At 34.1% G+C, this 23437-nt stretch overlaps 3 protein-coding genes and 1 non-coding gene across 4 annotated transcripts; 1 reads left to right on the top strand and 3 right to left on the bottom strand.

Moving 5' to 3' along the window:
• The first annotated feature begins 5122 nt into the window (after positions 1 to 5122).
• Positions 5123 to 6282, top strand: LOC125855289 (uncharacterized). Its single transcript, XM_049535000.1, has one exon. The coding sequence runs from the start codon at positions 5202 to 5204 to the stop codon at positions 5943 to 5945; it is 744 nt and encodes a 247-aa protein (XP_049390957.1). The 5' UTR covers positions 5123 to 5201; the 3' UTR covers positions 5946 to 6282.
• Positions 6283 to 6793: 511 nt separating this feature from the next.
• On the bottom strand, positions 6794 to 6897 carry LOC125857308 (U6 spliceosomal RNA). Its single transcript, XR_007445634.1, has one exon. It is a non-coding gene; the product is annotated as a U6 spliceosomal RNA (small nuclear RNA).
• A 3431-nt stretch (positions 6898 to 10328) lies between these two features.
• LOC125855504 (uncharacterized) lies at positions 10329 to 17946 on the bottom strand. Its single transcript, XM_049535225.1, has 5 exons — positions 17260 to 17946; positions 16503 to 16644; positions 15796 to 15949; positions 10764 to 10952; positions 10329 to 10572 (listed from the first exon to the last, which is right to left on the bottom strand). Exons 1-5 carry the CDS (start codon positions 17762 to 17764, stop codon positions 10567 to 10569), a joined length of 996 nt encoding a protein of 331 aa, XP_049391182.1. The 5' UTR covers positions 17765 to 17946; the 3' UTR covers positions 10329 to 10566.
• Positions 17947 to 19090: 1144 nt separating this feature from the next.
• On the bottom strand, positions 19091 to 22705 carry LOC125856552 (protein NPGR1). The gene is made up of 5 exons (XM_049536119.1): positions 22049 to 22705; positions 21472 to 21730; positions 20057 to 21258; positions 19756 to 19903; positions 19091 to 19682 (listed from the first exon to the last, which is right to left on the bottom strand). Exons 1-5 carry the CDS (start codon positions 22247 to 22249, stop codon positions 19372 to 19374), a joined length of 2121 nt encoding a protein of 706 aa, XP_049392076.1. The 5' UTR covers positions 22250 to 22705; the 3' UTR covers positions 19091 to 19371.
• Positions 22706 to 23437: the final 732 nt, after the last annotated feature.

Raw genomic sequence — 23437 nt, 5'->3', positions numbered from 1 at the left:
AAAACAATTTGTTATTAGAACTGATAATACTCAAGTTTCAGGGCTAATATTTAATAAGCTACCATCAGAACCGCAATACAGAAGATTGCACAGATGGCAGGTTTTATTATCTTTCCATTCATTTTCAATAGAATATATTAAAGGAAATGATAATTTTCTTGCAGATTTCATTTCTAGAAACGTCCAATATGGACAATCAGACAAAAATCCTAGTGAATAGGATATATGAAGGCATGAAGAAAGTGGATGAGTCCATTGATGAAAAAAGCCAAAAACTTTTCAAAATAAGAGATCAGCTATCAACGCTATCTGAACAATCTCGGATGTTACAATTCGAAATAAATCAGCTTAATACCGCTCAAGCTGATAACATGAGAGAATTCTTACTCTTGTGTGAGCATCTGGACACACGTCCATCTCAGAATTCAAATCTGAAAGGGAGTATTATTCCCAACAAAGTGGCAGGAGATGTCCCACTAGCACCTAGTGCCAAAAACATCTCGATGGTAAGCAAGGATATGCCAATTTCTTAATCGAAAGATAAAGAAAAAAGCCTAGCAAATGAAGCCTCAGGCTCATCATCAGCGAAAGCTGAAAGAACATCTGGGAAACCAGAAAGTAAAACTAACCAAGTTCCATCAGGAACAAAAGTTTTTTCTTCTTTTCAGGTTGGAAAACAACACCCAAAGGAAGAAGAATATCTTGCCTTTACAAGATATATCTACAATCTTCCTGAAGAAAGCGGAGAAACTTATGGCGTTTTAGAAACAACAAGTTTGTTTCCTAGGATATCAATCTTTCCTAATGGAATACCGGGCTTTACGGCTCAATTATTTGAATTCGGATACTTAGATCGCGTTTATACTAAGCCAGATCTAAAAGAATTATCACAATTACCATCAAAATTGTTTGAAGCAATTAAAAACTTTGCTCAAGGCAATAGAGTTTACTGCAGATTCTACAGCATATCGATGGAATGCCAGGATTTGCAAGCTTACTATCCTACTCTCAACTATATTTCAGTTGAAAAGATTAAAGATTTTAATGTTAAGGCAACCGGAGTCGACAAGAAACTTCCTCACCTTAATAAAAAATGGATACAAACAAGAAGAGCATTAGGGATCAAAGCCTTATATGCTATCTTAACCAGATTTTACAAAGAAGATTGTAAAGTCCTCGACCAAGACTGCGATTGGGTCTTAATTACCAAAGGGAAAAACAAGTCTAAAGAACTCAAAGAGAGAATATTAGACATCGAACTTCACAGGCTTGGAGCCACAGAAGAAACATGGAAGCTAGCATGTAAGATGTTAGATCATGACCATGCTTGATGTAGCATAAAGAGAAAGGACAAGAAAAATGACGTAAGAGCTTACGTCATAAAGCATTAAAGAAAAGAGATTCTTTTCTTTCCTCAAAGACAAAAGAAGGGCCCTACATATCGGCAAAAATTCAAATGGAGCGTCCATTAGCATCCTATCTTATCTCGAAGGAATCTTCCGGCCCCAGCTATTATTGAAAAGCAAGGACTAGAAGATATAATTATGTAATAGTTTAGGGAGGTCCCTGAACAAAATTTCTTTTGTAATAAGTCCCTCCTTATATCTATAAAAGGAGAGGAACTTCATATGGAAGAGGCAGACTAAGTTTTCTGAGAGAACATCCATCTTAGAAAAATATTAGGTACCTCCAAATATGAATTCGTGTGAGTGTGAGTAGTACTTCTCCCGTCTGGGAAAAGTATTTCTAAATATGTTGTGAGTTAATATATATATGTTGTGTGCTGTAAAAATTTGTGATATGAAATAAAAGTCAGTTTTTATACCTCTCTTCTTATAATCCAGTTGATAGTCTAAATGAAGGTTGCGATCTTCAGCCTTAGGGAGGAACAGTAGTGAAGTAACCATAGACTGAGGTCGTTAGGGTGAAAAACTGTTCATGGCCTGAAGGGAGAACTACCGAGGTAGTGATAGGACTATTAATCGACAAAAGAGAAGGAAGGTATACATGCAAGCTTTTACTTTCATGTTATTAATTTGAATAGTACACTATCATATTGTATGAACACTCAACATAAAGAAATACTTAGTACCTATAGGGAAATAAAAATCATGACATATCAATTATGCTATTTGCATATTACATGCTGTTTGCATATTTACATGCTTAATCTAGCATAAAAATGAAATTTTTACAAGCATCTTTGCATACTATAAGAAAAAAATCATGGAAACATAGAAAAGCTTTATTACATTTTGATAGAGCAATTAAAGAAATAGAATTAGCATATTTGCATACAAGTCATACTTATGATGCTATGATATTTCCTATACATGAAATAAAAATGTATAGAATACAAGAATATATCGAGTATAAAAATACTCAATCAATATTAAAAAAATATATTATATTTACTGCATAAGTAAAATAAATGAGATTTTTACAAAGGTCTTTACATAGCATTAGAAAGAGAGCTTGGGAGCATAAAAAAGTTTTATTTCACATGAATAGAGCAATCAAAGAAATGGAATTAGTATATGAGCATGCTAGTCATCCATATGATAATTTTGGATCAATTATTATATTGTATACTAACTTTGAGATGTATTGTTGTAGTAATTCATAAAAAAATTAATTAAAAATATAAGAAGTAATAAGAGTAGATCTAAGTCGTCTTTAGTAGAAATTGTTTTAACCTGGGTTGGGAATAAGATACTCCCTCTGTTCCTATTTCTATGTCATCATTTCAGATTTCACGTCTCTTAAGAAACTATGTAAGTTTACCATTATACTCTTATTTAGTATTTTTTTGAAGTTAAGTTTCAACAAATAAAACAAAAATTAATTTATTTTAATTAATTAACCTGACCAATGAACATGAGCTAATCATTTAATTTTTTTATGTTGGTCAAATTCATACCTTCAAAACAAATTAACTCACAAGGGTTAAAATAGGAAAAATAATGTCATTTATACATTAATTTTGTGAAATGATATATATTAGGGATAAGGGTCTGAAAAATACCCCAACTTTGGTCGGATTTGTTGTTGCGATACTAAACTTTCATAAGGACCTATTACCTCCCTAGACTATTTAATACCGTATTTTTATCCCCCTGAACTATTTAATAGTGTATTTTAAAGGTATATATGTGCTCACGTGGACACATTACTATTTATAATTTTGCATTATTTTTTATGTCCACGTGGGCAAATATATATGTTTAAAATACGGTATTAAATAGTCTAGGGAGGTAATAGGTCCTCATGAAAGTTTAGTATCGCAACAGCAAATCCGATCAAAATTGAAGTATTTTTCAGACCTTTATCCCTATATATTAAGGACCATCTATTTTTTCAATAACCTAATTTCATTAATTAGTACTCCCTCCGTCCCTATTTACTTGTCCATATTTCCTTTTTTAGTTGTCCCTCTTTAGTTGTCCATTTTGACAAATCAAGAAAGAACAACAAATTTTTTCCTATTATACCCTTATTTACACTTCTTGAAAATTGTAAAAGTGTATGTTGTTTCCCTCCAATTTATTTCACTTGAATTCAAATAAGTGGTTGTAATTTTGAAGTGAAAAATTGTCATAAGGGTAAAATTGTAACTTCACTGTGCTAATCATTGTTGCCTTAATCTGTGTGTCATTTCTAAAGTGGACAACTAAAAAGGGATGGAGGGAGTACTACCATTTAGGCTCCCCAACCTATATATGGCTGTACTACTTTGGATAGGTTTTTTTGTTTTTTGTTTTTTACTCGGTGTCCGGAGCTTGTATTAGAGCTACGATCAAATTTAGATTGCGCTTTGCAAAGTCTATTTGAAAGTGACACTCCCAATAAAATTTTCTCTATACTCAGAGGTCAAATTCGAAACCTCTTATTAAGAGTGGAGCCATCCATTATTATACCACAATCAATATTTGATAAATTGGATAAATTATTATAATTTATAAGAACTATCCGGAAGCAACATTAAATTCCTTACCAGAAGTATTAATTTCTTGACTGTTAAAATTGATTACTTGAACCAAAAAGTATTCTTTTAATTTAAGAGTTACAAAATCTCTTTGAGAGCTTGAATGGAGATAGAGTATAGTTTACCAGTTCAATCGAATTCAAAATTTTAATTTTAAATAATGCATCTTTTTACAGAAATTTATTAATTATTTATATTATTTTTTTTCATTCTCATTTATGTAATATTTTTTCGCTTCTGGAAACTTCAAATAATTTAAAATAACTAAATTATCGAACTTCGTAAATTTTAAAATTTGGCCCGTCTCAACTTAAGAGCAAATACTCTCTTTATTTAATTTATTGTCTTATTTACCTTTTAGTCCGTTTAAAGAAGAGATCTCTATTTTTATTTGACAACACTTAATTTAAATTTTGCACATTACACATTTAAAATCACAAGATTAAATTACATTTTGATATATTCTACATTTCTTTAATTTAAGATTATAAGATTCAAATTTTTTCTTCACTTTCTTAAATTCGTACAAAAATAAATCAGACAAACAAATTGAAACAAAGTAAATATATTACGTGACACTTTTTTTAGTCGGTCCAAAAAAAAATAGTCTACAACAAAAATTGTTTTTAGCAGCAATAAATATATACATTAACAAAGAGTGCAAGAATAGCTTTGTTTGCCATCTGATTTACCTTCTCTATGATTTACAATTGTAAGTTTTCGCATGACACCCTAATCACTTTTTTGGATAGGAATTTAGTAAAATATTCATTTCATCCTTAATAGAATAATTTATAGTCAGACAAAAATCTATAATTTATTTAAACAATAAATTTCAACCGTCTTTTTTTTTTCTTGTATCAAATCAAACAACATCACATTAAACATCAATATAACAGATCTGGACCAATTCAATACATAGTATACTTTCCTTGCATATGTATTACTTTGCCTCTTTCACAAGAATTATGAAAGTCAAAACATCATCGATGTCCTCAAAAGAAGCTTCTATAGACTTAGCAATTTTAAAATAAAAATTTATTCCAAAGTCCCCTATTTTTTATTTGACTATTTCCTAATCCCCACTTATAATAAGCTCATTTCATCCCATATTTTTTTGGTTCCTTTGAAATACAATTCTATACAAACACAAATATTCTCCATTCCCAAAACAAACAAAAAAATCCAATTTTTTGTATTATTATTACTATTCAATATGGTTAATCCATTTATTTGTGGATCTTTTCATCATCAAGATGATGATGATATTGAAATTTTTAGCCCATGTTCAACTCCCAAAAGAACAAAAAAAAGTTTGCTAAGGTCTAGCAACAAAAATAATCCATATTCAAATAGAGGACTTGATAAATTCTCTGCCCTTTTAGCTGATCTTGAAGACAAGAAACAAAGGATTTATTCCGAAATTGCCCCTGACGATATCTCTTTCGTACGATTTGTTTTTTCGAATTCCAACGATGCTAAGCCTATTATTGTCAAGTTGAAGGACAAGAAATCGTCAAAGAATTATCAAGAGGAGAAAATAGAGCCTCCGAAGAAGCAAATGAGTCGTGAAGTATACGAAGATTGTCAAGAAAGGAAAGCTGAGTCCGCGGAAAAGAGGGTAATAAAGAAGAGTGTTTCTAATTGGAGTTCAATGAAGTGGGAAAATTTGAAGAGGCCTATGTTTTATTTGCCTTTGACTATAATATTGATATTGGTATTTTTGGCTATTTATGGAAGATCATTTGCAATAATGTGTACTTCAATTGGATGGTATTTGATTCCTACAATTAGAGGGGGAGATTCAAGATCAAGTATAAGTACAAGAAAACCAAAAAGGAAGAAGGATTATATGAGAAGATTTAGTGAAAAAAGTGTTGTTAGAGAAGAACCAATTTCACCAAGAAGTGTTATGAATGGACCAAATGGTAAATATGACCATAGGAAAAGTTGGTCATAATGTAGAAGGAAAAAAATTATCTTGATCCTCTCAATTCTCTCTTCTTCTTTTTTGAGACCGTGGTATCTGAGTCAGTTTTCATACACCTTGACTAACTCCAGATGGGAAGAATCACCTAGTATTTTTGTCTCTGCTAAGTTTTGGACACGTGAGGGTTCTCAATCACTTCATTGACTACTGGACCACATCCTTGATTGGGTGCTGAATTCTCTTCTTGAAAATTGTGAATTTTTGGTTCCTTTTTTTTGTAAGTTGACTTTATGCATTGTAAATTGTTTTACTGATTTTGTACATTGTTGTCATGTTTGAGTTGAACTAGAAATTTAGTCACTCTTTTGACATGTTTTTGTAAATAAGAAGTTTTAGAACTTATGTTTGTTAACAATTAGTTATGCTGCTGGTTCAATAGAATTGTATTGTAACTGTTTTTTAGAGTAAAATGAAATGGTGTTTGTTTCCCATTGGTTTTCGTAATCATATGATGTTTGAGCCATTTTACGTGCACCTTAACTAATTTATTGAATTTTCTTTTTGCTGGGATTTGAATCATGGTATCTTATAATTTTCGCCCATTTTATTAATCATTTTGAGTATTAGAATTTAAAACTGCAATACAACATGTCTCTTTGATACTTACAAGCAAGATAACTGATAAAAAATTTCAATGAATATTTCAAAAGTTAACAGAAGATTTACTTTATTATTAGTCAGAAATTTGATTATTTTACAACAATTATTTTAGGTCAAATGATTGGAACATTTGATTTACACCATTAGATAATTTGACAACGAACAAGACAGAAATGGAAGAGATCAAATACACGAAGACCATTTCAATTTTATCCAATAGAACTATAGAAGAGATCAAATATATGAGTGTCATATTTGCACGGAGTCATGTTAATCTTCTCTGTATCGTTTCAATTATAATAAATATCCCCAAATTAGGGACTAAAGGCCGTCTTTTCAAAATATACATATGAATTTAACTACCCAAACATTATAAAATTCTTTAAACAATGTGGTTGCCATTTTTTATCAGAAAATCAACCATATTTATTTGAATTACTTCAAAGAAGTTATTCCAAATATTGAATTTAAAAATAAAATTCCAGAGTGTTTATTCGAGGGATTATTATAATATATTGAAACAACGCAGTTTTGACAAAATCATATACTTACTCTTTTAGTAGTAGTTAGTTATAAGTAACTTCTAGTAATTAATTAATTTCATTTACCTGCTTCCTTCTTACTTTTTGTTTTTTATTCAAAGAATCAAAGATAGTAACCAGAGAAAGTCGATATTTTCTCCTTATTGGGTATATAATATTAATATCATCTCATCACTAAAAATAAAGAGCAGTTGGGTCAATACATTTTTCTGTTTCTATCCCTTTCATTGCATAAGCACAATAATCTGTCTTCATCATATATATATATATATATATATATATATATTTATTTTTTATTTTTATTTTTATTTTAAAAAAAAAAAAAATATGATTAGGGGATTACAAGGTAGAAAAACAAACTCGTATCGACAACATGAACATTCAGATATTCAACTAATTGAGCTACTAAGATTCTCCGTCTCCATGTGGTTTCTTTAGAAGCCTTATACATTTTATTTTTGTTTAATCATTTGGCATATCATACCAAATCTCACTGGTTCAATCAATGCGGATTCACATTGAGTCAATTGAAGTTAAAAATGTCCCTTTTAAAAAAATTAATTTTTAGAATTCAAACTCGAGATATCTGATTAAAAATGAAAAAAAAAATTCAGACTTTGTACAATAATCATATTATTATACCATGTGTAGAAAAACTATCGTCTAGTTTCACATTCTAGTGAATAGTAATTACCTTAAAAATTAGATTAACACAAAAACCATTGAACAAACGTTAATTGTTTTAATTAAGGTAATGTCAAATCAAAGACCTTTGACAAGGTAGCGGTGCATAAAATATACCTGACTCCTAATTGGCTTAAGTCTTCCTAAAATGACATATTTTTCAAGGAACATTATTCTGAAGTAATATCCTAATATTTTTAACAGGGTGTACATGAATCGGATTGATTTAAAAAATTTATATATCAAATTGAACTATTTATATAAAAAATTTAAATCTATAAATCAAATCAAATTAATAAAAGTCGCATTTTTTCAGCCTCAAATTTTTCAGGATAACGTCTTTCATACATACATATAATTGATTAACTTGTTCTTCAAATATTTCTTTAATCATAACAACATATTTGTTTAGCCACCAGACTTGATCTTCATTTTCATTAATTAATCCTTAATTACTGTTAATACTTGATAATCCTTTCATAAGCGTGGCGGCCTCAACTTCTAATGATATGAAATATACCAAGACTTTTTCTCTTGCTCTGTGTTTTCCTTTCTTTCTATTCGAAGAACAATCACTAAATTGACCTTACCATAACAAATTAAATAACGTCTTCTCAACTAACAACTAAACACTCTACAAATTATTTTACTGTGTCAGTTATTCAACTTACGATATGATCATCTAGATACCTCCAAATTTGATGTGCCACGTCAATATTAAGTGTTCATGAGCCATAGTTGGGACGAAATGACAAATTAAGGTGTCTAAATGTGCATAGTATTTAGTTGTTAGTTGAAGCCAAGTTAAAAATATTTATTTGTATCATGCCTAAAAATATTATGGCCAACTGGCTAATCTATAAGCACAATTCTATTAAATGAGCTAGAAATTTTAGATCACAAGAAGTTGGTTATAAAGGTGTTAGGTTAGGGAGGGCCTAAACTTGAAATTTTGGACACTAGCAATGCACAAGTATTAATACATCACTATTAAAATGCATTTATTTGTTGAAGATAATATTTTTCTTCGGTTGCAACTTGGGTCAGTGGAAGAAATCACTGATTTCATAAGATAATATGATGAGTAATATATTTTGGAATTTCCCTATATAAATAAATAGTTTCATTCATATTATAAAATAATAGTTCTTTAAAATTACAAAAATATAAAAGACAATTTAGTAAAATATAATTATAGTTTTTTTTGGGTTAAAATTTAAATCTAGTTGAACTATCTCTAACTTTTCTTATAGCATCCAAAAATTTCAATGTTGTCTTCTCAAACTGCATCAAAAAATTGTAAAGATTTCTAGGCGCAATAAGTGTTTCTTTATGTGTAACTGATTCCAAATATTATATCGTCTTCAACTTCATCGCTAACATTGTTTTGTCCAATGGTATCACAACTTCTTCTAACCTCTGAACTTCTAAATATGTATCATTTTCACTCGGATAATCTAACAGACTATTGACATCCATTTTATTGCGGTATATGAGATTATTAATCATGACCTCAAATTAATGAATGCCCTTTTCACAAGAGAGTTTGTTTAAATTCCTTGAGGCTGTTTTAACTCTCGAACAATGTTATCAAAATTAACCTTCATTAAATATAGAAAGAACTCTTCAAGAGATAGAGAGGAAACAAATCTTTCAAAACTATGTTTTAGATCACCAATTGTTGAGTGTAGAGGAACTTCAACCACGTCTTCTGGGGGATATCCCTTTGTAAATACAGCTTTCGAACCCCAAGAACTTGGGAAAATGCAACAGATGAACCTCAACAAGTTGTCATGTAGATCAGTCCCTAAATGACAATTGCTTGCTTTACAATACTGTCCTAACATCCAGGTTTAACTCATCAAATTCCGTGAAGCTCAAAAGCAGGTTATTATACAAGCATAAAACATCAGTGTACACATCGATTCCAGGAGAAGAGCTCAGCTAATCAAGTGATGCGAACTGGAGTTTCCCAAACAGAATGTACAAACAAAAATTATTCGAGTCTCATCAGTACGTATAGAGAAGATTTAGGGCCAGTTATACACCTGGGGACTTCTTGTTGAGCAAACAATAAAGAAGTTAGCTGAACCCATCCTCCAATTATGCTGTTTACTAAGCATACTTGGCCACTGGATTAAAGCGTTGCAATTGAGCACTGAAGATAAATTTAAAATGCCTCCTATACACAGAGACCCAATTAATATGTTACTCTATAAACTTCCATCCAACCTCACTTAAGGCTACTGTCAAATGGAGTTGGGTCTTGAGCCTTCTGGAGTTGGTAAGACTTCAGGCTCAAAGTTTGGTATTCCTTCCTAGATCTTTCTATCAAACCATGTAACGTCCCCGTCTCTTAGATTGTCATTACGGAGTCAGTCTCTATTCTTAAGTGTGTGGTTTTCTTCACTGGCTTTCTCCTGCTCTTCTTTTTTACTTTTTTACTTTTTAAGGTGACAGTATAATAGAAGTCTGTAGAATTTTAAGACATTGACTTGTTCATAACAAAGGAACAGTGATGGGCATGTGGTTGCCGATTGCTTGAGAGCTTTTCCAAAGATCAAAATTAAGTTGACACATTGTTTTAATTCAGAAGAAGGTACAACTTGGACTTTGCAGAAGGAACATATACCTGTTAAAACGGAGCCACATAATAGAATCAGATAATTTATCATGTCCTGACCCTTTAAAAACTACATATCATCTTCAGGTCTCTGCTTTGATCAGGGAATTCTCCAAAGGTGACAAATGTAATGCTCCTGCCTCTATTCCTGCAATTCAGACAAGAGGTTTGATCAATCTAATATCCTACCTGAACTGATGTGTCCACTTTAATTACTTTTTGACTTCTGCCTCATTTGGAAAAGAGCAAGAGAAAGAGAAGAAATAAATCACAGTTGTTATAATCACAATTCACAAATAAAAATTGAAGGAGAAATATCTAAAAGTGTGTCCTTTAGACCTTGAATCTCTTCCGTCCTTCCTCAGAACTAAATTGAGAGACTCGCGAGTGTTGCCTATGGCCTTCATCTCTTTCTTCCATTCCTCTTGCTGGCATTCTCTTTCTTTCTTCTATTTGATGTCTAGCATCTAGGAAGAATCCATCTTTATCCCAAGTCACGTCATAATCAGCTCTGAGTCGTGATCCTTGCTGCACAATTATAAATCACATGATTTACCAAAAAACTTCTTTTTGAGAAAGACTAAAAAAGAAAGTGTGTCACGTAAAATAAGATAAAGGGAGTATGACTTTGCAACACTTATTAAAGAACTAGGCTTTTTGATGAAAACTTGTTAAAGTAGTAGTTGAGTAAAGCCTAATTGTTTATACATCTAATTTATTTTTAATGACAAGGGAAACCCGTAGCCGCTACCCTTTGGGTGCACACAGGGTAACCGCTCCTATGCAATAGCTCGCAAACTACATAGGAGAGGTAACCCACACTAGGCAAGCCCGGTGCGACGAGCTCAACCCAGAAGGCAAACCCCTAGCTTTTGCTGGCAAGGGGCTTCGAACTTGAGACCTCCACAACATGGAAGTCCCAAGCCCAAACCACTGGGCAACCCCAAAGAGTTAATTGTTTATACATATATCCGAGCACATGTTAGATATTTCATTCATAATCATCTTTGAGTGCTAAAGAAGACGAGAAAGATTAACCGATAAAGTACATTTCTCCAATATGTTTCATCAGAGCATCAATTACAATATAGACACACCTCAAATTTTTCCTTCTTTTAAATATGTCAAACCCGTTTCATTTCTGTGGAATAAGATTATTGAATAATTTCATTCATATCTTTCTATGTCATGTACATGGCTTTATATATACATAAAAGATTGTGGAATAGAATCACCTAAATCTTTACATTAAGAGAAAGAATCAGAGATATGATATTCTAGATTACCACAGTTATACTAAGATCTTAGAGGATCATATCTTGATATGAAGAATATCTTCTCATCTTAGAGGATCACATCTTTGATGACAAGAATATCTTCTTGGAAATCCTCCATCAGCCAACACTCCCCCTCAAGCGGGTGAATGGATATCTTCCATTCCTAGCTTGCTTATTAGATCTTGAAACATATTGTTTGGCAATCCTTTTGTTAAAACATCAGCAACCTGATCTTTTGTAGCTACAAATGGCGTACAAATGAGTCCGTTATCTAATTTCTCCTTAATGAAATGTCTGTCTACCTCAATATGCTTAGTGCGATCATGTGTACAGGACTATGAGCTATACTTATTGCTGATTTATTGTCACAATATAGCCTCATAGGTCTTTCCCATCTTATCTTCAAATCATCAAGGATTATCTTTAGCCATAACAACTCACAAACTCCCATTGCCATGGATCTAAACTCAGATTCTGCACTTGATCTAGCTACTACATTTTGTTTTTTACTCCTCCAAGTCACCAGATTTCCTCCTAAGAAGGTGCAATATCCAGAACTTGACCTTCGATCCACTAATGAACCAGCATAGTCCGCATCTGTATAAGCTTCTAAAACCATGTTTCCTCCTCTTTTGATTAATATTCCTTTTCCTGGACTTCCTTTAAGATATTGTAGAATCCAGTTGACAGCTTGAAGATGCATTTCTCTAGGATCATGCATAAATTGGCTAACAACACTTACAGTAAATGCAATGTCCGGCCTTGTATGGGACAAGTAAATCAATTTCCCTACAAGCCTTTGATACAAGCCTTTATCTACCACTGAATCTTCTGGAGCATTGCACAATCTATGATTGTATTCAATTGGTGTAGCCACTGGTTTACACCCTAATTTTCCTGTTTCTTTCAACAAATCAAGCACATATTTTTGTCGGGAAATAAAGATTCCTTGTTTTGAGTGTGCCACTTCGATTCCCAAAAAATACTTTAAATTTCCCAAGCTCTTTGATGTCAAATTCCTTGAGTAAACACTTCTTCAAATTTTGTATCTCCTCTGAATCATCACCTGTTACTATGATGTCATCCACATAAACCAACAATGCTGTCACTTTTCCTATTTTTGAGTGTCGTACGAACAAGGTGTGGTCTCCTTGACTTTGTCGATACCCTAGCTTGATCATAACCTTTGTAAATCTTCCAAACCATGCACGAGGTGATTGCTTTAATCCATAGAGTGCCTTCTTCAGTTTACACACCATTCCCTTCTTGCTTTCAAAAGCAGGTGGCACCTCCTTATAGATCTCCTCATCTAAGTCTCCATGTAAAAAGGCATTTTTTACATCAAATTGTTGTAGGTTCCAATTAAAAACTGCAGCCAATGATAATAAAACTCTCACTGTATTCATTTTTGCCACTGGGGCAAAAGTCTCCAAATAATCAATTCCATAGGTTTGTGTATAACCCTTTGCTACCAAACGTGCTTTATATCTTTCTATGGACCCATCTGACTTATATTTCACAGTAAACACCCATCTGCACCCGACCAACCTTTTTCCTTTTGGTAATTCCACAATATCCCAAGTTTTGTTTTTCTCCAATGCTTCCATTTCTACCTTCATAGCTTTCTCCCATTCTTTATTTCCTAATGCTTCAGACAAATTTCTGGGGATAGGAATTGTGTGGAGGTTACAGAGAAAAGCTTTATGACTTGGGGATAGATTTTGATATGTCATGGAGAGGCTCAAAGGGTGTTGTGTGCAAGTTCTGGTTCCTTTTCTGATTGCAATGGGAAGGTCAAGGACATTAGGTTGGTTAAATTCTTCTTCATGATCAGTTTGGTTTGGTGTTTCTGACGGTTCAACAAGTTCAGGATGGGTATCAGGAGCAGTAACCTGTGGAGATGATTGCAACCGAGTAGTTTGATCAGTTAGTCTCTTTCTTCTGGAATATACCTGCAATGGTAGATTATTTTCTAGAATTCCATTATCTATATTTGGATTAGGAGACTCAATGGGTTCATTTGGATTTAGAGACTCAGGTGACTGTAGAAATGGTGACTCAGGCAAGGATTTGGCACGACTAGAAATGGACAAATCAAATAGTGACAAGTCTAGAGGTTCCTTTCCCTTCAGTGACTCCCCCTGATTGTAAGAATGATTAAAAAAGGATTCACTCTCATCAAATGTGACATCTGCGGAAACAAAGAATTTCTTTGATGATGGTTGATAACACTTGTAACCTTTTTGAGTAGGAGAATATCCTATGAAAACACACTTAAGAGCACGTGGGTCTAATTTGCCTCTATTTTGAGAATGAATATGAACATAGGCAACACTTCCGAAGATTCTAGGAACCAATTTATTGGAAATTTCAAAATTTGGAAAGAAATTCCTAAGAGTATCAAGCGGACTTTGAAAGTTCAGAATTCTTGATGGCATTCTGTTACTAAGATGTGCAGCAGTTAGGACAGCTTCCCCCCAATACTGTTTTGGCACCTTTTTGTGAAACAATAATGATCTAGTAATGTCAAGTAACAGACCATTTCTTCTCTCTGCTATCCCATTTTGTTGAGGAGTATTGACACATGAAGATTCATGAATAATTCCCTCTTTTTGGAAGAAAACAGAGAGGTTTTGATTGAAGTAGTCCTTGGCATTATCGGATCGAAATCTTTTAATTGGCACATCATATTGGGTTTTGATCATATTAAAAAAGGTAGGAAGAATTTGACTGACATCTGATTTTTGCTTTAGCAAATAGATCCACGTAACTCTTGTACAATCATCAATGAATGACACAAACCATCTAGCACCAGAAATATTAGGAATGGGAGAGGGTCCCCAAATATCACTATGAATAAGAGAGAATGGAGTTTGACATCTTTTGTGACTAATTGGAAAGGAAGTACGTTTGTGTTTTGCAATTTCACAATCATCACAATGAAAAGACTCAACAATCAAATCTTTGAACAAAGATGGGAACATCCTTTTGATTACATAAAAGGAAGGGTGACCTAACCGACGATGATAAAGCCATACTTTCTCTTTATTGGACATGATAGATTCAGACAAGAATGAACTAGACAAGGAATTCTTAGATATATATTCACCATTGTGGAAATCCAAACAATAAAGACCACCTTTCTCACTAGCACGCCCAATCATCTCCTTCGTGTTCTGTTCCTGAAATAAGCAATATGAAGGGAAGAAAGTTACTTGGCATTTGGAATCTTTGGTGAGTTTCTGGATAGAAATGAGATTTGCAGATAACTTTGGGATATGAAGGACATCTTTAAGTATCAAGGATTTTCCAAGTGGTATGTCTCCTTGCCCAGCTACAGTAATAACTGAACCATCAGCTATAGTTATTTTTTTATAGCTAGGACAAGGGGAATATGATATGAAGAGATGAGAGAGACTAGTCATGTGATCAGTTGCCCCGGAATCAACCACCCACGTTGGAGAAAGTTTGTCTGAGACATTAGTAATAAAAGAGTAAGAAATACCTGTGAAGGCCAATGAACAACTACCTGTTGAAGCTGAATGTTGCAAATCTCCAATTGAAACTGTAGAGTTATTCTCTACGGTTGCAGAAACATTTTCAGAGACTGGAATATTTGCGGCAGTACCATTTTCAGACATGGTTTGGGCAGATAAAGATAGCAAAATGGGATTTTTCAAGATAGGATGAATAAAATTGGCCAGGAATAAGCCTAAAGCTCTGATACCATGTGGAATAAGATTATTGAATAATTTCATTCATATCTTTCTATGTCATGTACATGGCTTTATATATACATAAAAGATTGTGGAATAGAATCACCTAAATCTTTACATTAAGAGAAAGAATCAGAGATATGATATTCTAGATTACCACAATTATACTAAGATCTTAGAGGATCATATCTTGATATGAAGAATATCTTCTCATCTCAGAGGATCACATCTTTGATGATAAGAATATCTTCTTGGAAATCCTCCATCAGCCAACAATTTCTTTCAATTTTGGCCGAGCAACTCCTACTCTTCAGAGTACCATGGGATACTAACTATAGGAAAAGTAAAAATAATAGACTGATGTTCCAACAAATATACCTTTTGCAATGAGCGACCACACAAAATCTTCAAGGCGTCATGGAAGTCCTTGTGCTTCTCAAACCGCACTACAATCTTACAATGAAGACCAGAAACTATGTCTTCTTCATCTGCTCCATCACCTATACTATTGTCCTCAGCAACATGAAGATTCCTACCGAAGAAAAAAATAAGATAAGCCAAATTAAAGATGAAAATTACCAAAATAGTTGTATGTATATACAATAAGCTTAAGAGCTAAAATCTGGAAAGAGAGGGTGAGCAATCAGCAAGTTTCTGTCCTATCTTTTCTTGGACAAGTGGGAATAATGAAATAAATAAAAGCATAGTAGACCCTTTCAAGGAAGTGGAAAAAATAGGGACGCAAAGTACAGAATATGGCAGTCTCCAGCTCTACGCAACACATAGTTGAATGTAGTTGAGACGTGATTGTTTAACAAATTTTGGTAGGTAATCATATTTCTAAAGAAAGAACTTTTAGTATGTATCAATATTGCTTTAGGAAACTTTTTTCTCAACAATGGTTAAAAAAGCACTTGATATATTAGTCAAGTGAACAAGATAGCTACTGCTGCAAGTATCCATGAACAAATAGACAGCTTTCAACACCATAACAAACAATTCAAATGTCAAACAAGTAGTCAAACAGATAATAACTTTTCATAAACAGTCTAATAGATGATATAAAAACAACTAATAGCACTTGCCTTATCTTTCCAAGCGCGGAAACAATTGTGTGAGTAACCAGCATAGAGGGCTTAGATGAGACCCTTGTCTCTGCAAACCATCGTGATGGCATACCTTTCAACACAATTGTATCTGGCTGCATCTTTGCACTCCTCTGATATCCTGTAAAGAAGAAAATAGGAGATACAATTACTTCAAGGTACCAACCCTGTGAAAAGCATGGACCATTTACACTGGCGCATCATATCACCAACAATAAAATGAGGAACCAAGTACTCCTAGCTCGTGCAAAATACAAAAACAGCCAGAAGCTTTGTCACTTTAGACTGAGTGACCTTAAGTTTTCAGTAGTTTCAGCTTCAAACCCTTTATGAAACAAAAGGTCTTCCATTTACACCATACAACAACTAAAAAATCTGTTCTTGAGCATCCTTACGTCTTAGCTCCTCATTTGAAAGTTAAAATCCAGATTTTCTTATCTAACTATCAAATTTCATTCATCACATTGACTTCTACATTGAGGGCAAGTCATATAGAACAGTGAAACAGGATATTATTCTTCTTATAACAATCAAGTTTCTTCACTTTTCTTATTTTCTTCCTCCGGCTACTACAACAAGGAAATATACATCGAGATTCACTCCGTTCCATTAGATTCTATAACGGACATTTTCTACTAACATACAAATCTCTAAACAAACAAAAAGCAAGTGTACCAGCATTATAATTCAACTGCATTATATCCAAAATACTAAAACATATAAAATCATTACTAACCACGAGCACCAAAAGCAATAATCTCTTCCCATTCCTTCTTCATTCCTTCAAAATCATCAGACACCGGCACAGCTACATTCAACTTAAACTTCGTACCTTCCAAATTCAACTCAATCCCATCCAATTTTTCCACAAACCCTCTCCTCCATTCTAAAAACTTCTTATCAGCTCTCTCCACATCATCCTCAGTTTCCCCAATCACCTTCGACAGAAACCCTAAGTCGTGAACAAAAAGGCGACCGCGCGCCACCGGCTCCTCGCGCTTGCGCTTGTTGAGATCTTTGAATTTCCGGATTTGTAGGTCCTCTTCAGGAACAGTGATGAAGAATGAAGATTTTATGTAATCGATCAGTGATCGCTTGAACTTCCATTCGTCGAACGGATTAACGGACTTGTCAGCACGGTAGACTGTTAAGAGAAGCTTAACTCGTGGAACTAGAGAAAGTCCGCTTTCGAGTTCTAGGGTTTCGGTTGGCCGGAGAGAGTTTAACGGCCGATTACTCATCGTCTCCGGTCAGCTTAGTTGAAGCTTGAGCTATTTTTAAGTAGGACTTACTGCTATGCTTTTTGTACTTTTAATCAGTGTTTTAAAAGGGGGCGTGCGTTTTACTTCAAAAGAAAAATTTATAAAAATATATCAATAGTTTAATTTAAAATAACAAGAAACATGGTTAACGAAACTCATAGAAAATAAAAAAATCAACTCCAATATCTTAACTCCGGCTCCTATGCAAACAGCAAACCACACAACTCCAACTCCTCGCGAACCACACATGCTCGATCTAAAAACCTTGTCATCCGACTCCTATGCAATAGCTTGCGAACCACACATGTTGATGAGCTCGACCCGGAAGACAAACTCGTTGACATCCGAATCCTATGTAATAGCTCGCGAACCACACATGTTGATGAGCTCGATCCAGAAGGCAAACTCCTTGTCATCGCAAGTAAGGGGTTTTGAACTTGAGACCTCCAACATTGAAGTCTCAAGCCCAAACCACTAAGTCAGTTCGAAAGGTACGTTAACTAAGGAATTTAACATATAATTATGTAAGATTTATTAGGCGAGCCTCGAGAGTTGGGCGTTGAGCATGTTCAGGATGTACATTTGGGCACTTAGAATGTAAGTCTCACAGAACTAAATCCCAAACATGAGTCTTGGTGCGTTTTGCAATAGCCCCGCCCCAGAGCGAACCCCGATGCGAGTCCCAACACAGTCTTTTAAAACACTGCACTACGACGTCGTATACATGTTGTAGAGCCAAAATCAAATTTTGAATTACCTCAAAAATTTTACTACAAATAAAATGAAGTAGAATGAAGAAAATACGACAACAACAACAATAAACGCGGTGTAATTCCACATGTGTAGTGTGAAGAAGGTAGTATGTACACAGACCTTGTGGAGGTCGAGAGATGGTTTCTGGTAGACTCTCGACTCTTTAGACATTAGCTAATAGTCAAATGTTTTCCAATGCCATGAAGATGGTTCAGACTCAACAACTTCATATGATCATAGTGGTAAAGTATACCTACTGCAAAAATCAAAATGCCTACAAATTAGCACAAACAAAGCCTATTATCCATCGAGTTTCCATGTACTAGTTGATCCCCAGGAATTTTTCAGGTGTCATAAAAGAAACAAGAATGAGCACGACGAGACTTACAAGCACGAAATACATAGTGAACGTTTAGCTATACTTGTATGAGTTCGTATTTACAATCATGTTGTATTGGGTCATTGCAGTTATCTAAACACAGAACAAAGAGTACTTTCAATGAAAATGTTCAGTGCTTGATTGCAAGCAGAAGCAAAACAACTGTGAGATCAAGATATTACTCCAAAAGCCAGCAAAAAGATGTACTAATTGTTATATACACTAATACAAAATACCATGAGTACTGATACTACTTCCGTAGCATGTCCATTAGCCTGTCGGAGATGTTGTTCATCAACATCGATAAGTAGTACTATCCTGTTCATGTTGGGAAGTATATAGAACCAGATAGACTTCATAAATCAGTCACAAACGTCTACGCTATTAACAAATTGCTACTGGATGTATGGCTGAATTCAAGTTTTCATTTTCTGCCTTGAATTAGTAGTCACTATCAGATAAAACTTTGAACTGGTGCAGAAAGCTTTAACTCGTGTGCAGCTTGGAAAAAATCTGCTGCTTGATGGACTGATCCTTCCATCTTTGCAAGCATTCCAAGGTTAAACCACGCTTCATGGTTCGTTGGTTCTAATCGTAGAGCATTCATTAAAAAGCTTCTAGCAATAGGGGCTACGTCGTTACTCATCTTCATAAGGACTTTAGCTGTAGAAACAATGCTGGGGATATAATCTGGTTCTATTGATAGAGAAACTGTGAAGGCAACAAGAGCTTCCTTATATCTTGCTTTAGCTTGAAATAATACACCTAAAAGTATTTAAAGAATCATTTTTAGTTACTGAGAAAGAAACATATATATTTTGCACAGTTATGTTAAGACCTGTTGCATGCCAATTCCGCGGGCAGAAAAATTGAATTGCTTTGGCTCTGTTTATACATATTTCAGCGTCACGCCACGACTCAAGATCTGTATATAATCCTGCTAAATCAAGCCATGCTTCAACTTCTAATCTTCTCTGAGAAGTTACCTGCAGCCCAAACAAAAAAACTTTATGACCTCCAATTTCCTTAACAAAAATTATTCCACGTATCGTATTGTGGGGATTTCATATATCAGATTGTCAGAATGATATGTATACTCAAAACTTTCTCAGAGGAAGTTTTAAAAAAAAGGTGTGTACCACATCATTTGTCGCGGACTCCTTTTGTGCTTGAATCAAAGCAAGCAGAATCCTGTATGTCTCTATGGCTTGCTTGGGCTGTTGTTGAGATATTTGAAGGACAGCTTTTAATCTGAGATGTTCCATTTGGTCGATTTGTCCAGTCTCATCGAGAGCAAGATCAACTATGGCTTCAGCATCTTTGAATCTCTGTTCTGCAGAAACGACTAAAGCCAACAACTTCCAAGCTTTCGCTGTACTTCCAGCCGACATTTCTGAGTAGCGCATTACATTATTAAAAGCTGGAGTCAAGTTTCTTTGGATGGCATTTTCTAATCCAAGAATAAACATAATTTCTGGATCCTCCTTGCAAACTGAAGCTGAGTTTAAGGCAGCTAATGCTTCTCTTTGGCAGAAATTTCTTTCAAAATCCGAAAGGGAAACTCTTGCAGCATTTCCATAACAGACGCCAAGAAGTTTATGAGCTTGAACTAGGAAATGTTCGTCTTGATTTTTGGCCGAGTTAATTACTTGACGAGCAAAATTTATCCCCTCGTGAGCTTGTTGCAGATCCTGAGAACACAGCTTTGCTCCCAACAAGAGAGATGGAATATAAGGTTCTTGGTTGGCTTCCGAACATCCAGAAATTTTCTTGACAAGGTTCAATGCCGTATCATTCTGACCTGCAGCACTGTAACAAAGAGCAAGTAGATACCACCTCTCTGCTCGGGTATAAACTCCGGGAATAACCTGCTCAATATGATCTGCAACAGACTCAAAGTTGTTAGAAATTGTCAGCGCGAATGTCAAATGGCTCATGACTTCAGAATCCCATATTATTTGACCATTTAGCATTCTGCTCATGAGTACAAACAACAAGAGAATTGCTTCCTCCAAGTTACTTTTAGGGGCTGTTGAACCCCACACTTGAAATTGAGCAGGAACCTCAACTTCAACGCCTCCAAAGAGTAAAGTGGTGGCTAAGTCTTTTTGTATACAGGCCAATCTTTGGGAATCCAAATTCCATGGCTTGATTAGTGCCCTTCGATATGCAAGCACAGCTTCATCCAAATATCCTGCTTGTATCCATAACTTCGGAAGTAACTCGAGTGCTTTATGAAACATCTCCAATAACTTGCAGTCTTCAGAAATTCCATCTGGTATTCCATTTGGTAATGCTGAATCGACAACATCCAGTATCATCTTGCACTCCTTAGCAGCATCTGATGAGTTAAAAATCATATGCAGCTACATCAGTACCAAAAAGCAGACAACACACCCTTCAATCCTAATAGCATTGAGTTCATCTATCAATGGCATACAGAACTAAGATTGACAATACATTTTTAGTCTTCGACAACTCTGGATGCTAAGCATAGTACAACCAAATAACATTAAGGAGAAATACCAAATAACATAACGAGAAGCAGCTTTACCTTTGATTCGGCTGAGCTCTTCTAAGGATTTTGCTTTAAGCAAAATTGCTTCAAGAAGTAAACTCACAGAATGCAGTGACATTACGCCAGCAGGCACGATATCACCTTTGGAACGCGGTTTTAAGGGCCTCGTTCTCTCAGAAATGGCTTTAGACATTCTCGATGACAGGGTTCTAATATCTATTCCTTGAAACACTTGAAGGGCAGCATCAAAATTCCCTCTTTGATATTCTAGCCTCCCCAACAAAGCTCTTGCTTCCTGCACCCCAAACCACAAAAGAGCCAAATCTACTTACATAAACCTTGAGACAATGCTACTAAATCGGGTGAACAAATCGATCAATCATCAATCAATCAACTATGCCTCAATACCAAACAAGATAGAGTCGACTATATGAACTATCTGTTAGTCACTCAACTAATATTTATTATCTCAGAAAATCACCAAATTCAATTTTTTTTCAACAAAGAATGTAGCTTTATCAGATACCAACTATTCTTGAGTGACCATATGAGAAATCAACTCGTATCTTTAACTCAAATGCTAAATAAGTTTTAAGGGTGTTAAGGCTGTTACCTCATAGTTCAAGGAAAGTGCCTCTTTTAAAGTTGATTCAACTTCATCAACTTGTGCATCATCAAGTTTTAAATCCCAATCAACTGTTCCATTTCTTGAAGAAATACCACTAGCTGAAAAATCCCTTGTGGCCAATGACTCAGGAGACTCTGGTGGTGGCTCATCAAATTTGAATTGCTCACCTGAACAGGCACACAGCATCTTCTCCAAAAAAGCAACAAAATTTCACACTTTTGTCAAATTCAAGAATCTTACTTTAGGTCCAATTCTTCCAAAAGTTCAAATCTTTCATAGTACCCTTTTATCTACAAAGCTGAAAAAAGCCTAATTTGAAGACAAAAGAGTAAATGCAATATTGGATCAGATCAAGAATTGCTATGGGCAAAAAGATTCTTATCCAAATAAGGAAAGCAAGTTTGAAACTTCCAATAAAATTACAAATTTACAAAAGAAAATGAAAAGCTCATGGAAGAAAAATCCTAAGAGAAGTCTTATAAAGCCCAATGAAACAGAAGAATAATTTAGGAACAGAAATTAAAGAAGACAAGCAACAAAATGACAATTAAAATGCAGAGTGAAAAGGGCTAGACAAACAAGAGAATAAAACATTGAAATTACCATAAAAACAGAAAACTTTGTTTTACATGCATTGTTTTTAGTAATGTAATTAGTCATGAAAGCAATTTCTAAGGAGAAGTCCTTGTTAACGGTTCAAGAATTACTATTGAAAATCTATAGATAATGATACAGGGTTTAAAGATTTAAGTAGAATGGTCCATATTTGATATTTTTACCTTTTATTCTTTAGTTTACTCTAGTACTCACTTAACGCTCGTTTGATACGTACAATAAGATGAAATATCTTTAGTTTAGTTTAGTTTAATTTATCATATTTTGAGTTGTCAATGAAATTTTTTAGTATAAATTTAATTTCAATTTTAATTATATAATCTCGAAATAATTTAATATGTGAATCAAACAATTTTGATATTTTTTTTTAATAATTTGTCCAGAAGCTGACATGGTAGCACAGATAGTTTATGGACAGGAAAAAAGTATGGGAGGGGGGCAAAAGTTGTTGCACAGTAGTAGCTGTTTGTAGATTCTCTGTTTTCTTGTTCCATCCCCACCCCACCCCACCCCACCCTATTTCTTTATTGTTTTAGGGGAAGGTTACATGTTTTATTTTGTAATATTAAATTGAGCCCAAAACAGATAAGGAATATTTAAAGATGATTGAAAAATCTTTTTCAAAATTATTTTAATGAAAAAAGTAGGCATTTTGATGTCGATTTTTCGCCATCTAAATATGAAATATGTTTTAAGAGTTAAATTATTCGCTCATTTTATATATGAGCTAGATTCAGAATATCATGAGATAGTTTAGTT

Source organism: Solanum stenotomum, chromosome 2, assembly GCF_019186545.1.
Source record: "Solanum stenotomum isolate F172 chromosome 2, ASM1918654v1, whole genome shotgun sequence".
Classification (NCBI taxonomy): Eukaryota; Viridiplantae; Streptophyta; class Magnoliopsida; order Solanales; family Solanaceae; genus Solanum; species Solanum stenotomum.
The sequence above is the reverse complement of the archived record's forward strand: the minus strand, read 5'-3'. Positions and strand labels throughout refer to the sequence as shown.

Coding starts and splice junctions, on each gene's coding strand:
- LOC125855504 (XM_049535225.1), bottom strand. CDS start 17,764: ATGAGTAATCGGCCGTTAAACTCTCTCCGGCCAACCGAAACCCTAGAA. Junction 16,645..17,259: donor TATTGCTTTTGGTGCTCGTG/GTTAGTAATGAT, acceptor TCTTCTTTACAG/GATATCAGAGGAGTGCAAAG. Junction 15,950..16,502: donor TCCGCGCTTGGAAAGATAAG/GCAAGTGCTATT, acceptor TTTCTTCGGTAG/GAATCTTCATGTTGCTGAGG.
- LOC125855289 (XM_049535000.1), top strand. CDS start 5,202: ATGGTTAATCCATTTATTTGTGGATCTTTTCATCATCAAGATGATGAT.
- LOC125856552 (XM_049536119.1), bottom strand. CDS start 22,249: ATGCTGTGTGCCTGTTCAGGTGAGCAATTCAAATTTGATGAGCCACCA. Junction 21,259..21,471: donor AGAGCTCAGCCGAATCAAAG/GTAAAGCTGCTT, acceptor TTAACTCATCAG/ATGCTGCTAAGGAGTGCAAG. Junction 19,904..20,056: donor AGTCCGCGACAAATGATGTG/GTACACACCTTT, acceptor TTTGGGCTGCAG/GTAACTTCTCAGAGAAGATT.